Here is a 16,836-nt window from a genome sequence, read left to right on the forward strand (position 1 = left end):
GCTTAAAGCCCTCCTTAGTAAATTTGTGAAATAATCTGAAATATATAACATTTCTTTTTAGGCTGAAGTAATCACTTTGTTCCACCAAAACATTTTTTTTTAATTTTTCAGAACTGTAATAAAACTGAAAAAGCAGTTATTTACACAGATTTACACTACATCCCTTAGCAACACAGACAGGCAGTAACAGGTGGGGTGTAGGTGGAGTGGACAACAAGGAACGATGTTTAATTCTTTACAAGACTGTGGTGTCAGGAGCTCAGGTCCATCTGAGGGGGAGCTGTTCTAAGAAGAATAGTTAGGGAGAATTTCATAGGCAGGGTGGAAGAGCACCTGAAGTTGCTATATTACTCTTACATATTAGGTATGAATAGAGTACAGTTTCTCTGGAAAAAAAATTATGGAACCCATGGCTCACCTTAGTTGAGACAGGGTAAGACGAGCAATTATCCTTTCTTTGAGAAAATTTGGTTTAAGGTTATCGCCATCCTCACATTCAGACTCAAAATAATCAGGAGGCTGCTCATTTTATATTTATTTTTTCTATTAAAATATAGAAGTATGCTTGTAATGGGGCCCCTATCCCATTACTAAAGGGATGTGGGCACTTGGGCTTTCCTTTGCTACTGCACCCGATGCACCCCTCCCTTTTTCCTAGCTCTATCTCAACTCCCCACTTTGGGTGACTTTGTCCCCATCCTGTCCCGTCCCATCCTCTGCCACACATACCTACAGGCCTCCGCTGGCCCTTCCATGACACACATGTACCTTCCTTTGCTGCCTCTGCAGGACATGGGTGTCACCGGGGCTCGCCAGGACAGGAGGCAGAAAGCTGCTCAGCCCAGGTGAGAGCGGCTCCAGAGAACCCAAGATGGAAATTCAAGAGTCAGGTGATCAGATGCTCTCACTAAGGAGCCTGGCCCCAGACCAAAGAGAAGGAGGCACAGGAGGAAGCTAACTCCTGCACAAAGAAGATGAAGAGGGAACAGGAGGCAGGACCAAAGCAAGCGGAGCCAGACAGTAATCAGACAGAGGGGGCCAACAGTGCTGCAGCAAGGTGGCAGATCAGTTGCAACGCACACTTTCTTTTTTTCTGCAGACTTAATGAGATCGGCCCAGGGTGAAGCTAACCCATTGCTGGGTATACCTGGGGGGGGGGGGGGGGGGGGCTGACACCCCAAACAGGTAGTCTTCCACCCAATGGATCAGGCGGTGGCTAAGGGTTGGAGGAGGCCACAAAAAGGAGGCACCTGAGAGGTGTTCCAAACCCTAAGTGTGCACGAGACGTGGGAGACTAGAGACTGAGATGAACTGTGAGCAAAGCCAGCTGTGACAGAAGAGAGGAGACAGACTGTCTGTAAACTCAACAGAAAGGAGCCAACTGTGACAGAGGGGACAGCCTGACCTGAGGCTGACAGCCTTGAAGCAGGGCACATCCCGCTGCGGTGGAAGCCTGTGGTCCTGGACAGTAGATCCAGAACTAACCAGGTATAGCGACAGTAAACATAGGCAGGGCCCTGGTGACCTCAGCCTGTCACCCAAAACCCCATTTGACCTCTAGGGGCAGCCTCCCCATCAAATAACAACACCAAGACATGAGATAACTAAACAGTATACCATTTCTAGTTTCATCTGTTAGAAAAAGCAAGAGCGAGGGTTCCTTGCATCCCGAACCCAGCAGGAGTCAGGATCCATTTTATACACTTTTTTTTTTTTGTTATAAATGTTTCCTGTTCCAAGGCAAACCAGCCAAAACAAGTCCAAATCCATGAGTCAGTCCAGAACCACAAGTGACTCCACAACCGGCAAACATCCTCCACCCCCATCAGGGGCCTCAGATACTTCCAAAGTCTCCTGGCGGGCATCCCATGTGCAGGCCCTAGGCCTACAGCCTTGGGCTCAGATGCCCCCAAGCTTCGCCTGCCTTCAGCCATATGGTCACAGGAGCAAGCTAGGGAGGAGCCTCCCATTTCCATAAAGTGGGCTTTAAGCCCTAACACCTCGGCGGGTACTAAACCACTCCAGAAGAACAGTTATCCCCAGGAACGCTTAAGGAAAACTGCCTTCATGATCCAGATACATGGTGTTTCCACCATTTAGGAGCAGGTGCCTTGCCCTTCTCTCTCCTGAACTCTTTCAGCCTCCTGTCCCTATCCCCCCTACTCATTACACCACTTAGGGTCGCAGGAACTACTCTATGCTGAGAGCGGAACCAAAACAAGCAGCAAAGGAAGCCGATTTTTGTTTAAATAATTGGTATGAGTTTTCTCTCTCTTTCTTTCTTTAATAACTCTTTAGACTCACCCTGGGGTTCCAAGATAAAAACCAAGAGAAAGAACTGTTCAGTCTGGAATATCATTCACATTTACATTTGCCTAACAATGTTTGTTATAGTAATTCATTACCGTTTTTTAGAATGTAATGTTTCATAATTAATTAATTTGTTTTTCTGTAAAGGAGCATAAGTATCTAACCAACTGAAGACTAAAGTATCTCTTTACCATACTAATAAATTAATCCCTAAAATACTTGACAATTATTTGACAAAATTTGGCTAGTCAAATGACCAAGTATTTTTGATCCATTAAATACCCAATCCTTGAACTATAGTGCCTTTTAGAAAGACATTCAACTTTAACTTAAAGGCTTCACACGGCGGAGAATTCAACGTATACTTCTGGAAATCATTCTAATTATTACACTCTTAACAGTAAAGGTAACTGAACCTTACGGCTAGCTGAAATTTATCTAGCCTCAGCTTCTAACCATTGGACGTCCTACATTAAAATTTTATATCATTGGATTCCTTCTCCCCAAATTGATATTTACAGACTGTGTTCAAGTCATCTTTTTATCTTTTCTGTAATAATCTAAATACACTGAGCTTCCTAAAGCTTTTTACTTGAAAACATATTTCCTGTGCATCATATTACTCTTGTAAATATTTTCGAAACCTTTTCCAATTTTTCAGCACCCTTTCTGAAATGTGAACATCAAATCTAGACAGAATTCCGTTCGTTATCTCATAAATACCACCTTGATAGTTCTACTTGATACTTTCCTTATTACAGGCATCACAGAACCATATTTGCTCTTGTAACCATAGCACTCCACTAGGAAGCTCACATTCAGTAGGTTATACGCTATGGCCCCTAGATCTTTTCAGTGTTACGATTTTCTATTGTTACATTCTATTGTTGCCATCCTGTAAACTTTACCAAAAATCCTTGCATTTGACTGTATTAAAATTAAATTCAAGCACTTCCACCTTCCCAGGCAATCCACTTCACTCGGATATATATAGATCTAATGGACCTGTCATTATTTGTGCCTCCAACAGTTTCAGTGTTATGAGCACATTTTATGATTCAACAATGACTTTATGCTTTGTTCTATACCCTAAATAAAAATATTGATTAGAACTGGGCCAAGAACATATTACTGAGTGATCTCAAAAAAAATGTAGCTTTGAATGATGATCCCCTACTATTTACAATCTTTTTTGAGATCTAACAACCCCTTTTAATCTATTTAACATGTACTAAAATAGTTTTCTATAATCATAAAAATAAAAATCAGGCCTAGGCACTAAGTGTTTGCTTTTTTAAAGAAAGGGACAATACACATGCAACAGGTTACTAACAGTATGTTTCTCTTGCTGAGCATTTAACTGCTCACAGAGTATATGAATTGATTATTTTACCAGGGCTGCTGTACAGCTTAGGGAACCTTGAAGATAAAGCTCTGGGGGGAATGTGACTTCAGCTACTGGAAGCAAAGTTCACTGAAACTCCAGCATGTTATATCTCAAGTTAATATAACATTCTGAGTGCAAATCATGCCAGTTTGTTTTTCTCTAACAGCGAGGTACTGTGCATTATGAAAGTACACTTATCTCTGAAGTAATAATTGGATATATCACACTATCTTAGTGCACTGAAAAACCTTAGATTTAGAATGGATGAGACCCTAGCGGACTGAATATTAGTTTGAATTTGGCCATCAAAAAAGTCATGCAACTATGATTCAACAGGAAAACTACATAGGTTTCTTATTTAGGGCTTTCAATTTTAACAAGCCATTAAAAGAAGGAAAAGGAAGGAGAATTTATATATAGATTTGCCAGGTTGTCTGCAAGCTCTTGATTAATATATCCAACTGAACCAATTCATATAATTTCCCATGTGGTTATGCATGTTTCAAATGCTATTTCTTTTATAAGCTTTGGCTTATAAAATTAATTTCCTAGACCAGCAGTCTAGGAAACTTTTCAGGCTCTCAACCAGAAAAACCCAGATCCAATCAGAGGCAAACTGGCTCTAGGACCTGGCTGCCACTGTCACTTCTCTCCATCATGGCACAGGGGATAGTGCCCACCACTGAATGATGCTGAAGCCCCACATACAAGCCAGATTCAAGAGCTCCATGGGCTAGATCTGGCAGATGGGCTGCAGGTTGCCAACCCCTGCTCTAGACTGCAGATTATATGATCCAAACAAATTCATTTAAACTATCATTTTAAAATTATGTACTTATTGCAACACAAGTTTTGTTTTAAAATGGTCCACAACTCAGGATCATGCAGTTGATGGCATTTCATTCCTTTAGAATTAAAGACGTCTGAATGTTAGTCACTGAATCAACTCTGTACGAACACAAAATCTGTCAGCGTGGGCTATTTAATGCAAAATCTACTACATCTCATCTAACAGCAAAGCTGACACTAACTCCCATCGACGGATATTGGCATAAAACTTTTGAACAGCTGCTCCTTTTACTGAAATGAATTGGAGATTTAATGCATGGTCACTGCTGGCTCTTAAGTCACTGACACAGCATGTCAGAATTTACAGCTACAAGACACCAAAGTATAATGCATTACCATGAGGAGTACCGACCTGTGCAGTAGAAAGAGCTGCTAAAATCCGATTACTTTTTGATGTACAGTGTCTCAAGGGGGTACAAACCTAGCAGGTCAAAAAGCATTTTCATTATATTTTATCCAGCTTTTTTTTTCATATAAAGCCTAAAACATGGAATTGAATTTTTATAGGCTGACACTCTACCTATGCAGATACGGAAGGCAATCAGTGTGGCTCTGTAGAGGTCTGTCCATCTGATTCTGAACGAAGGATTAGCATTTCAACATATTCTGCCAACATTTCTGCCAAGGAAATGCCAATGACTTTTTCCACACCTGCAAAGCAACCACTGTGCCAGGTCCTGAATCCAGATAGCTTGCAAGTACATCCATTTTTCACAAATTAACATTTTTTCAGTGTAACAACTGTGTTATACTTACTTAATTTTTCCCTAATCAAAGGAACATCTTCACACTGTGGGACAAATTACAGTGATTTTACCAAACAAATTCTTTGAGGTGTAGGGTAAGAAAAAGAACATTGAAGAGACCCCATGGACAAAATGGATTGGTTTAAAGAACACAGCAGTTAGCAAATTAAAAAAATATACAATATGCTACTTACTAAGTCATTCATATTTGTCTGGCTAGCTGGGTGAATTTCTTCCAGAAACTCCAAGACATAAAATGTGTATCTGTCCATAAGGTGAACTCCGATCCCAAGATCTGGCTGATGCTTAAAAACAAATGCACATACTCACTGAACAGTGTAAAGGGAAAACAATATTTTACAATGGAAACACAGTAAAATAGCATCAGTAAGTGTAAAGCCTGTATACTGTATTTACTCAAAACTACAAAAAGGTTTTTCCCCCCCAATCAACACGGGGGGGAAAGGTCCTCGTCTTAGATTCAAGTATAAGTTGTGGGGGGAGTTGGAGGCTCCTGCAGCAAACGCTGCAGCCCAGAGTCAGAGTTGGAGCCACAGCTGCAGCCCCCTCCCCTCCCTGCAGCCTCTGCTCCCCACTGCTGCTTACCTCGTCTCACAGCTCCAGCTCCTGCTGGGGCCCCATTCCAGTACAGAGCATGCCCAGCAGCTCTGGGGCCAGGGCTGAAGCTGCTGCGTGGCTGGGCTGGTGCCAGAGGCAGCACCTGCTCTATATTTCCTGCCCCTGGCTAGAGCAAAGCCCCAGCATGAGCCTGAGCTGCAGGGAAAGGTAAGCAGCAGCCGGGGTGGGGAGGAGACAAGTGGCTAGGGATGCAGACAACAAGGGAAGGGGCAGGCAACAGGGGGTACAAGCACGGGAAAGGAAATGGGAGGGGGGACAAGTGGAAGGAATGCAAGGTAGAGTGGGGGGAAAAGGGTACAAGCATCACAATGGCAAGTGTGGGGTGCGCAGGCACTGGGGGGGAAGGCCAGGTGACAACAAGAAGAGTCAGGCCACTTAACCCCCACTCTGCCTTCCCCGCTCCTGTTCTTTGTCCTGCTTCGGGGGGGACAACACGAACTTAAGACAACCCTCCTAAAATTAGATCCTAGACAAGAAAAATTATTACAAATTTATACATTTCCATATCTAGAATCTAATTATTGGAGGGTCATCTTAAATTATTTGATTCAAGTAAACAGTGTTCTCCTTTTATGCTTCAGCAAATTATCAACAGCATACAAGGAAAACTACTAGCTATGAAAGGATATACTTGCACATGAATCTGTATACTGTGCATTATATTCAACTTTTGAAATTATACTCTGGTTAGTCCTGTGTTTGCCAGGGAACAAGGAACCTCTTTTTCCTTAATGCACAAATACCAAATTACATTTGCATGCTGCCAGTGGTATTCTTGAATCGAGAGATGAGGAGGAAAGACTGCTCGTCTGTGAGCACCACTTGGCTCCTGGGGCTGGGGGGGGGTGACCAGCTATGGTAGGCACATGATCAGAGCCCTGATCCCTCACCCCTCTTAGGGTCTGGCACAAAGTACTGCAGGGAAAGTGAACAGTGCACATTTCACCTTCCACTGGCAGCAGGAAAGCTTTATACAGCATGTTCCCCTTACATATCACACCAGCATTCCCTCAGACCTTCTGCCTGTGTCTGCCCTCAAAGACTTCCTGACCTGCCACTGGAGATCTCCATCTTGACCGTGGGCACCACCACCAAAATGTAAAGGGATCATTCTCCCCCACTATCCCTTTATATTTCAGGCCTGACTAATGTTACTCGGGTTGTGGGTATTCACCGCCTTTGAGCATTAACCAAGTTATTGAATAAAATATTCTTTTGAGACACGTCCTCTCTCAGCCCCTGTCCAAAAAGATGCAGCTAATGCCAACCACTGGTGAAAGGAAGGTGACTAACATCTGTCCCCAAACGTGGTACATTCTGTACAATGAGTCATACTTTTCATTTTCTATTGTTACATACTTGCAAAGATACTTCTTAATTGTGTTAATTCATTTTTTTACATTTGAAATGGAAGATTCACTGTCAAGTAGGAGAGTGATGTGCATTAGTCTGGCTCTGGGGCATTCTGACAGAGCGGTCAAGTAGTTTTCACTATGGTGCCAGAGGCAAGAGATCTTCAAGACTTGCTCCAGACTCATACCACAGGTGGTCCCCAATTAACTCAGCTAGAAATGGAGACCTGGTCAGGCAGGCTGAAGAGAAGTGTGCAGTTTGGCTTTTAAAAAAAGGCATTAAACATACTAGCTCAGTGCTTAGATTAGCTTGGTTAATGTCATCCTAATTCTTTAGGGCAACACAACAGAACAAGAGAAAAGTACAGATGTTAGTGACTCATGGAAGTGATGGTTTTGAGCATGGTTTCCTGTTGTTAAGCAGTTGAGGGAGATTTTCAGAAAGCCAAATAGGCCTCATCATCCTAGATCCCTTGAACACTGAAAATATCAAAACAGATACTTACTGAAAGTGAATCTTCTCCTACTTGGCTACTAGCCAAGGCCATTATATTAGGAGAATAAAATCGTTCATACATGGATGCTCCTTGACAAGTATCAATAATGAACAGCAATTCATTGTACCTGAAAGAAATAAAACAGGTTCATGTTCATTCACCCCCAGATTGTGATTTCATTCATACATTTTACTGTGTAGTTACCATAATATTTGGGAGAGATCCAAGTGACTGCACAGTTTGAGCGCTTTGTATTTAACAGTAAGTGCGTGCAATTGTTGATTCAAGTAACTCATTTAAGTGACTAATATTTTTTCCTCCAGGGGAAGGGAGAGTTGCAACTTTATGAATACCTATTTACTAAAACAGTTTGAAAAATGTTTGCATTTTAAATCACAATTATAAAGAAAGAATGAAAACAAACGGCATTACTATCCTTCACTATCAGGTTGTGCTGTGTCAACAAGAATTGAGCAGACAAGAGAAAGTTACCATGCCAAATATTATGTTCATTCATTAAATATAGAATTTAATCTCTGCTATTTAATGTGCACTTTTTTTTTACCTTCTTTTCTGCCACATCTGTTCAAAGGCATCAGCAAGTTCTACATTAGTAATTTCTTCAGAATCCTGAAATTTCAAGAAACCATTTCCGCCATGACCTAGTTGAAAAATCATAAGCTAAATAACCATACAGGTTAAAGAATAGTCTACAATACATAAAACATTACAAGCTATTGACTTTCTGAGAAAAGACAAAATACTAAAAAAAAGAGGACGGTATATTTATAGTCTAACCAAAAGTGGGTTGCAAGAATATATAAAAGGGTTGCAAACAAACTTTAAAAATGGATTCTGCTTTAAAGGAAAAAAATGTTTGCAGCCTGGTAGAGTTCCAGCCTGCAAGGGGCTGCTTGGGGCTGGGGGGAGTGGGAGGAGGGTGATCAGGCAGAGGGCGCCACGTGCACGCACACACATGCATGTGGCTCCCAGGCAGCATGAAGAGCAGCTCCCACAGCTCCCCGCAAGCAAGGCTATGGGGTGGGGGGGAACAGACAACATGTCAGGGGGGCAGGGAGGCATAGGCAACACTGCCCACCACCCCGCCTCCTCTCCAGGCTAGAGCCATGGTCTGAGGGGAGCAGCAGTGGCAGCTAGGCCATGGTGGTGGGGTAGAGCCATGGCCTGTCACACAAGCAGCTGGCACCAGGTGAGGGCAGCGCATCCCCCCCTGCCCCCACCTTGTCTGTTACTCCCATGCTGCTGACAGCGTGGCTGGTACAGGGGTTCTGGCAGCAGTGGCAGCAATGAGTCTCACTGCTCTACCCTGCCCTCCCGTGCCGAGTCCCACCTGTGGCGTGAACGTGACTCCTACCCATGCCAGTCCAGCCAGGCTGCAGCTGCATGCCTGCTGTGGGAGGACACATCTGAGGGGGCATATGTTCCCCACCAAACCCCACACCCTCCCCCCCATCCCACACACCTACCCCTTGCCGCACACACTGGGGGCCTGGGGCCTGGGGGTGGGGAGCAATGGGTCAGGTGTGAGGGGCACCAGCAGGGCCAGGAGGTGTTTTCTACTTTAACTGTTTACTGGGTCAGGACTGGCCACCGATGTTTACAAATGGGTACAAAAAAGGTTGAGAACCAATAGTCTAAGACTGGGATCAGCTGATTAAGTGTATAGATACTGCCCATAAAATGCTGAAAATTTTTGCTTTACTGAGTTCTCAGATCTATTTTGCCACCTGATGAAATTTCATTCTTACCAATCATACTCTATTATTGAGCAACAAAATCAGAAACCACATATGTAAACCTGTTATTACCAGTCATATACATTAGGATATTGCTCTTGTCATCAGAAAGAAGACGCTTGGATCGAGGTGTGCTTGGTGGGATTCTCCCTGTTAATACACGCAAGAAGTTCTCGACAGTAACCTACAAACATAAAAAGGAAATAATTTCTAACTATCATCAAGGATATATGTAACTCTCCTACATGGAGGTTCCATGAAATAATAGCCCCCAAAAATACATGTTACAGCTAATAAAGTGCAAAAAATGGCATAATTTGCATTACCATATTTTTCCTGTTCAAGGTTTTATTGCACTATTACCCTATTAAGATGAACCTGTTACTTGATATAACTGTTTTCAAAGTTAATAAAACACACATATAGCCTTTCTAATCCTCTAAACACATATTCAGTGATTTGAACACCTGTCACATTGTACAGCTTTGCTCCATAAAACTACTTACATATTCATAAAATCACCCATATTAGTATGTTACCATGGAAAACTTATTAATAAATATGACAAAGCTTCAATATCCTCTACAACAGAGGCAAGAAAAAGATTCCTGTGGCACAGGCTTTTAAATGATCAGATGTGGTCCATCTGAACAGCGATCATAAACCATTCCATAAATCATCAGAACTGCTTGTTCTGAATGCAGATTTTAAAAAGCTCAAAAATGCTAGCAACAAATTCAGACTCATGACAACTATCATGATAACATAAAGAACCTAATCTTTGCACTTCTGCTTTATACACTCATAACCATATTTAAAATAACTCAGAATTCAACACGATCTAGAGTAAACTCTAGTCATTAAATTAGGTGCGGTTTTCTAACATACATTATATGGGAATATTTTTGCTTTATCAATCATTTTATTTTGTACCACTACTTAAAATTCCAAGAACTGCAGTCTAAGCAAAGACATGCTAGGAAACAAAGAGAGAGAGAAAAAATTGCCTCAGGAAGTATTTTCTGAAAATAAGAATGGAGTGAAATGTAGCATATATTTCCCTTCAGCAGTTATTTTAAAGTAAGTAGTAAATGGTTACTTGCAGAAATGTATGCTTTAAATTTTTAAAAGAATAAACATTTACATTAGACCCTGATTGCACACATACCCATGATTAATTAAAGCAGGAGAATAACTCCACTGAATTAAATAGAATTGACCATGTTCTTGAACACACACGTATGTTTTTGCAAGACTGGATAATGAGCTTGTCATTTTGCTTAAAGACTGTGGATGGCAATTTAATAATATTTTCATATTATTAACATATAAAAGATCCTTAATATATAGCAGAAGATCCTTCTATAGTAGAAGAACACATCCTTTAAAATAAACTAGTGTTTTAATAATAGTTTTAGAATTTAGAAAGATGCATAGGGTTAGAATGAAACTTAATTTTTTCATTAGCAATCAATTGATCATTTTTATATACACACGTATATTGATAATTAATAAGAGGCTAATGCAACGGTCCATAAGAAGAATTGAGACTTAGATCAGATCTTAAACCAACATTACAGACAAATTTTTGGTTTGTCAAATGAAGCATTGTGACCTCATAGCTTCTGTAATCCACTTCCACATCATCTCCGTAGACATTTAGCTCCATGTTTTTGTGGCTAAATACAGTTGCTGGCTTAGGGTTCCGGGAGTTACATGCCATATCATCTGCTAGCATCAGGACGATGTGACTGGGAAAATTAAAAAATAAAAAACATTTCAGCTCTACAGAAGGAAAGCTGTAGGTAATATTGATCCATTAATCAAATGAAATTCTAAAAAAGAAAGAAAACTGTATTGGTTATAAGAGATGTCTTTCCCTGTTTGATGTCCACCACCATAACAAAGCTACCAAATAAACATACAACCTATGTTAGAATATTTTTCTTTGGTTAACATCAGCAAAGTGACCAATGCTATACAAATAGAACTGCTGCTGCTCCAAAGACTCTAGTCCAGTTTAGAGGACTAGACTTTAGTAAGACTCCCTTTGAGGATCTGGGCGTTAGTAAAGATGAGATGGACAGAATATGGGTTGCACCAGGAAAAAAAAAAAGATCAATAAATTGACTTAATGAGAGTTTTCTTTATTTACACTACCCTATTCCAATATAAAGCCTTCTTACTGGAATTGAAAACAGAAGGTTTTAAAAGTAACTACAGGGAAGACAGATGGGCATATATACTTCTCATTTACTTAGGTAAGCGCACAAAATGTATGTACACAGAATTTGTCAAACAACAATACAAGTCATTAGGTTAAAGGATCATTATTAAGCCTACCATCTGGTACCAGGGTTTGGAAGACTCAGTAATGCTCTATCAAAAAGACACATAAAAATGAGTAATTACATAATACTGGGGAAAAACTTTCCCACACACAGACTTTGAATAGAGGTAAATGTTAAATTACTATGCATATTTACCACAACGTGTGAGATTTAAACGTGTATGCAAAATATGTATCCACATGCAAAAAATGTGTCACTGTATACAAATTTCACATGAATTACTGCCAGTCATCCTCTTAAAGGAATGCCATTTTGCCCCCAATTCACTGGGAAATAATTGGATGAGGCCAAGCTTTCTGCAGTACTAAGAACCCTGTGTAATGTTCCCAGAAGTCATAGCACCACAGGGCTGGAATGTCCTTCAGAAGTTCATCCAGTCCAGTTTCACTCTCAAAGCAGGAATATCCCTAAATTATCCCAGACAAAAGTTTGTCTAACCTGTACTTAAAATCTTAGTGATGGAGATTCCACAGCCTCCATAGGAAATCTGTCCCAGTACTTAACCACCCACGTAACTAGAAAGTTTCTCCAACTATCCAAATGCAAATGTTCCTTTTGTCCATTTACACATGAGGAAACAGGATTGGGGGCAGAGCCCAGGACTCCATCCCTTTCAGAGCAGTGTCCAGTGAGCAGAGTCAGGCTGCCTGCATGTATGCAAAGCACTTGTCTGCATACAACCACTTGCATGTTATTTTATAGTGTACACTCATTCAAGGTAGGCTAACTGAAGAGCAGTAACTCAAGTGTAGATATTTTGAGTTAACTCTGCAGTAAACACATATCTTAAATATGATACAAGGTGCAACACGCTGAACATGAACCAAACTTACCACTCCCGGCATTTGTCTGTATTGCTAATTTAATACAACTGATGCACTGTAAACCCTAACTAAAGCATCCCCTCAACTCCTCCAAGCCCAGGGTCTTCTGACTCTTGATCCAATATCTATCCACTGAAAAGGTTTCAAACACTCAGGTCCACTATTAACGCCATAGGACTTTTCAAAACAGCAGCAATATTTAAAACAATTTTTCTCTCTATGCCCAGTCCAATGGGCACAGCAAGCTTTACAATACAAAGAACAGTGATAAATGGGTATATGCCTTCTGATGGGCAATATTATTCACTGGGTAAACCAGCACAGGTGGAGACATGGTGGATATTTTCCTTTATTTAAAAAAAGCAAATGTACACTCACATACCTTTGTATTAAGCTTGACTAAACACATTGTTCACATAATACAACTTGGACAAAAATAAACCAGCTATCCTACCCAAATAAAGAATTTAAAGCCTCCTCCTCCAGCAAAGACCCACAGAAGTGGCACAACAAACTTAGGAAACTTCTACAGCATTAGAGAAAAGGGAGATTTCAGGGGTTTCCCAAGGAAAACTGTCCAATATTCTACCCTGTCCATGGGGATACCAAATTCAATTTTACAAAGAAACACGCTCCAGCCTGAGAACAGCATAGCTAGCCCACCAAGCCACATTACCATCAGCCACATCAGCTACAGCAGTACCTCTAAAAAAGCATGTAGCAAGGGGTAATGCTAGAAGTCACATTGCTCTCAGTTTTGTTTTCCTTATGGCATTTTCTCCTGCTTCTAAAAGGAGTGTTCTTCATTAAGCAGTTGTTTCCTACATGCCTCCCCTGACCTACAGATCCTGAATTTAGCATAAATGCTCCCTTGACCCTTTATAAGCCTGGAGAAGCAGATGCCCATTCTTTGTTTCTTCTGCTTTGGGGCTTTTCCCCAAATAAACAAGAATTATTCTTCCCGCATGAAGCTTTGGCAAAGCAAGAAATAAAAAGGGCAGTGATCTGTTGCTTTCTACGGACCTGAAATATGCATGGCAACAGATTAAGGCTATTTATGCAGAACCATCCAGCATTAGACTGCTAGTCCAGGCAACAGTCCAATATCAGACAGCCTGTTTTGATACAAAGCATGGGTAAGATATGAAAAGGTTTCCCAAACAATTAGTCTGTGTGAAAAATCAGTGTACACCTAGGATGCTTTCATCCTTCTCCAACTTTGTCTGGTTTCCTCTACAGAAATTAAAAAAAAAATTTATGCTTGCCTAGGCTGGCCTATTTCTAGTCACGCCAAGTAGAAACAGCATGGAAATTTCAATTCCAGATTCCTTTATCTAATTCTTGACAAGCATAAAGAATATTTGTACTTTCAAGAAATTATAATATAGTATAACCAGTTTTCTCCCAAGTGAAGTTAGAGACTTATGCATTGGCTTTAATGAAGTTGGACCTCAACTAAAACTCTGAAAAAAGTTATACATAACAAGCAGATAGAACAGGAACGATTTTGAGTTTTATAAAGATAACAATGTCTTCCACTAAAAAGCAGCTCTTGCTGTTAAGCCTTAAGTAGAGATATATTTGTAATGTTGAGCAACAAGTAGCTAGGTGGAGCCAATAGTAAGTGAAGTCAACATTATGTTTCCTCAACCATAAGCTGTGATAAAGTCTTATCTCCACTGTTTTTACACCATGAGTAACTAACAGTGCCTGTCAGTTATCCTGTCATTAAAATACCACTCCTAGTGCCCTCTCTCCAAGCCCCACCTTTTTTTTTTTGGTCAGCAAAGACCATCTTAAATGAGTAAGACATTAGTCTCCAAGGCACTGGCTCTTTGTCTTCCACTACTTTGTCTATCCTACACAGGACAGCTGCTCTATGCTTTTCATCCAGGTGGTCCAGCTTAGTAAGATGTTCAAGGTAAAACCTGAACACCAATCCAAGATTCAGACTTCTTTATGTTTCAGAAACAGAAGTTCTCACATCAATCTCTATCAAGTGGTATTTTTTTAAAATGAGACTCTTGTACATAATGCCTAGAGGAAACAGGAGAAACTTTGGTTTCTGGCACACACTGCATTTGTGAAGTGTTATATACAAGTATCACACAACTCATAACATGCCAAATGTTACACCAGTTTATCCCCAGCCACAAAGAAGTTACTCAGTGAACAGCAACTTTGTGGCACAGAAATCTCCCATGATAATTTTAATGCGTGGCTAGTAGGCATATTACAGTTTGTCATGCAATACTCACATGCAGTGCACAGTAAATGTAACATCTGCCAGGGGCCTAGGAGAACAGACATAACTCTACTGGTATCAAGGACTACTGATACAAGCTATTACAATGCAGCTAGAACTCTTTTTGATTCTATAGCAATACAAGAGTATTGAAATAAATTCAACTTTAACCCTGATGCATTCATGCTCCAAGTCAGGGTAATTTAGCTTACCTTTATCACTACAGAATCCTGCAGTCCTCTTATAAACTAGCTAAAAAGCATGCTTGTCTATATCCCAAGTTCCATTCATCACACTTAAAAAAATGCCATTTATATTGTCTAGTCTCCAATAAGTCACTTCCAGGCTACCAGCTTCAGCCAACTGGTGAGCTCATTAATCCAGCTTTCTAAAACAGTTTGGATAGGAAGGCAACACAAACAAGTGTGCTGAATAAAGAAATAGTCCTCCCAAGGCAAAGCTTTAACTTTTTACATTTTGACAGCAGCCCACGCAGTCAGCCTATAAATCAAGAGGATCAAATTTAAGACAAAATGAGGCCAAAAAGGAAGCTACATAGAAGTCATATGCTAAAAGATTATTGCATGCTCACTGAAAAACACCTCTTCACATCTCCCATGTGAGCTACATCACTAAAGGCTGATCTCTTAGAGGACCCTACTACTTAAAGGGGGAATGTTTGTCTTTGCATTATACTTAATTCACTGGGGTATTACATCCACAGACCAGAGAGATGCTGACTTGCACCCACATCCAAAAAAAAATTAGGTGTTGCAACAAAGAATGTTTCAACCCCTAACTTTCAGATGCAACTGGCTCCTGTAACAGAACCCATAACACTGAATTAGATGTCTAGTTTCCATTTATAAGACCTAGGGAAAGTTAGGCACCTCAGACTAGGTTCTGTAAATATCAGCAGGTATCTTTTAAATCCCATTCCTTACTGGATCTTAGGCACCAGACTCCACTCAAAATTCACAGCTTGGAGCATACACCTAAAAGCAGACACACAAGCCTTTTCCTTCAGGTGCCACTATTTTTTAAACACAGATGTTGAAGAAGACATGAGGGTGGCTACTGCCCTCTCCTCCCCACTTGTGTAATAATGGAGTGACTGGGAAACTCAATCAAGTTGCAAGAGACCTGGACTTAATTCCCTCCTTTGCCAAAGGGAATTTAAACCTACATCTTCCACTTCCCATTAGGACAGACTAACTATTAGACTATAAGCTACATCTTTGCTGTAGCAGCTGTTCTTATCTGTTTCAAAGAATTAAAGATTCTCTGGGCCAGAGCAACTAAGAACAAGAGTGAGCATGACTTTGACCAGATGATAAAGGAACTCCCCTGGAAAAGAGAAGATATGGGTTTTGTGCGGGCCGGGAGCGGTTCGAGGCCTTCGGGGGCGCGCGGCGGGCTGTGGCCAGCAGCCCTGGCACGTGGGTCGGGGAATGCAGGACAGCGGACTAGAATTAGGCACGGACTCGTAGCAGTTGATTAAAGATTATTTTACTTACACCGTAGATGGTCGCGGTGCAGGCAGGAAAAGCTTCGCTTAAGTTGCAGTTACAAAACTCGAATAACCCAGAAAGAGCTCTGGATACACACACACACACGAAGTTTGCTAGGCTCCGTGGACCGAAAGCGCGCAGGGAAGGGTACGTCAAGGGATCAGGCGGCGACGGGGAGAGGCTAGAGGTTGATCAGGCCCCTGTATCCTCCTCTAAGGCACATGCGGGGTTTATTAGGCTCCACAGCCCTTAGAGTTCTCCATGAGATGGATGTGGAGTCCCCCTAAATGAGGTCCTCCCCGGAGATCTCCAACTTGGGCAGAAACCGGTCAAGCCTCTTATACGGCTAGCAAGCCAATCGCTAGGCC

General features: G+C 41.2%; 1 protein-coding gene across 1 annotated transcript in view; it reads right to left on the bottom strand.

Moving 5' to 3' along the window:
• Window positions 1–16,836, bottom strand: part of PIGK (phosphatidylinositol glycan anchor biosynthesis class K) — a 173,756-nt gene that overhangs the window by 121,424 nt on the left and 35,496 nt on the right. The window contains exons 5-9 of the mRNA XM_006037172.2: window positions 11,153–11,288; window positions 9,610–9,721; window positions 8,346–8,442; window positions 7,790–7,907; window positions 5,487–5,597 (exon numbers count right to left, since the gene is read on the bottom strand). Coding sequence (XP_006037234.1) covers window positions 5,487–5,597; window positions 7,790–7,907; window positions 8,346–8,442; window positions 9,610–9,721; window positions 11,153–11,288 — 574 coding nt within the window. The remainder of the gene's footprint in view (window positions 1–5,486; window positions 5,598–7,789; window positions 7,908–8,345; window positions 8,443–9,609; window positions 9,722–11,152; window positions 11,289–16,836) is intronic.

This window comes from Alligator sinensis, unplaced genomic scaffold (assembly GCF_000455745.1).
Source record: "Alligator sinensis unplaced genomic scaffold, ASM45574v1 scaffold51_1, whole genome shotgun sequence".
Lineage (NCBI taxonomy): Eukaryota > Metazoa > Chordata > Crocodylia > Alligatoridae > Alligator > Alligator sinensis.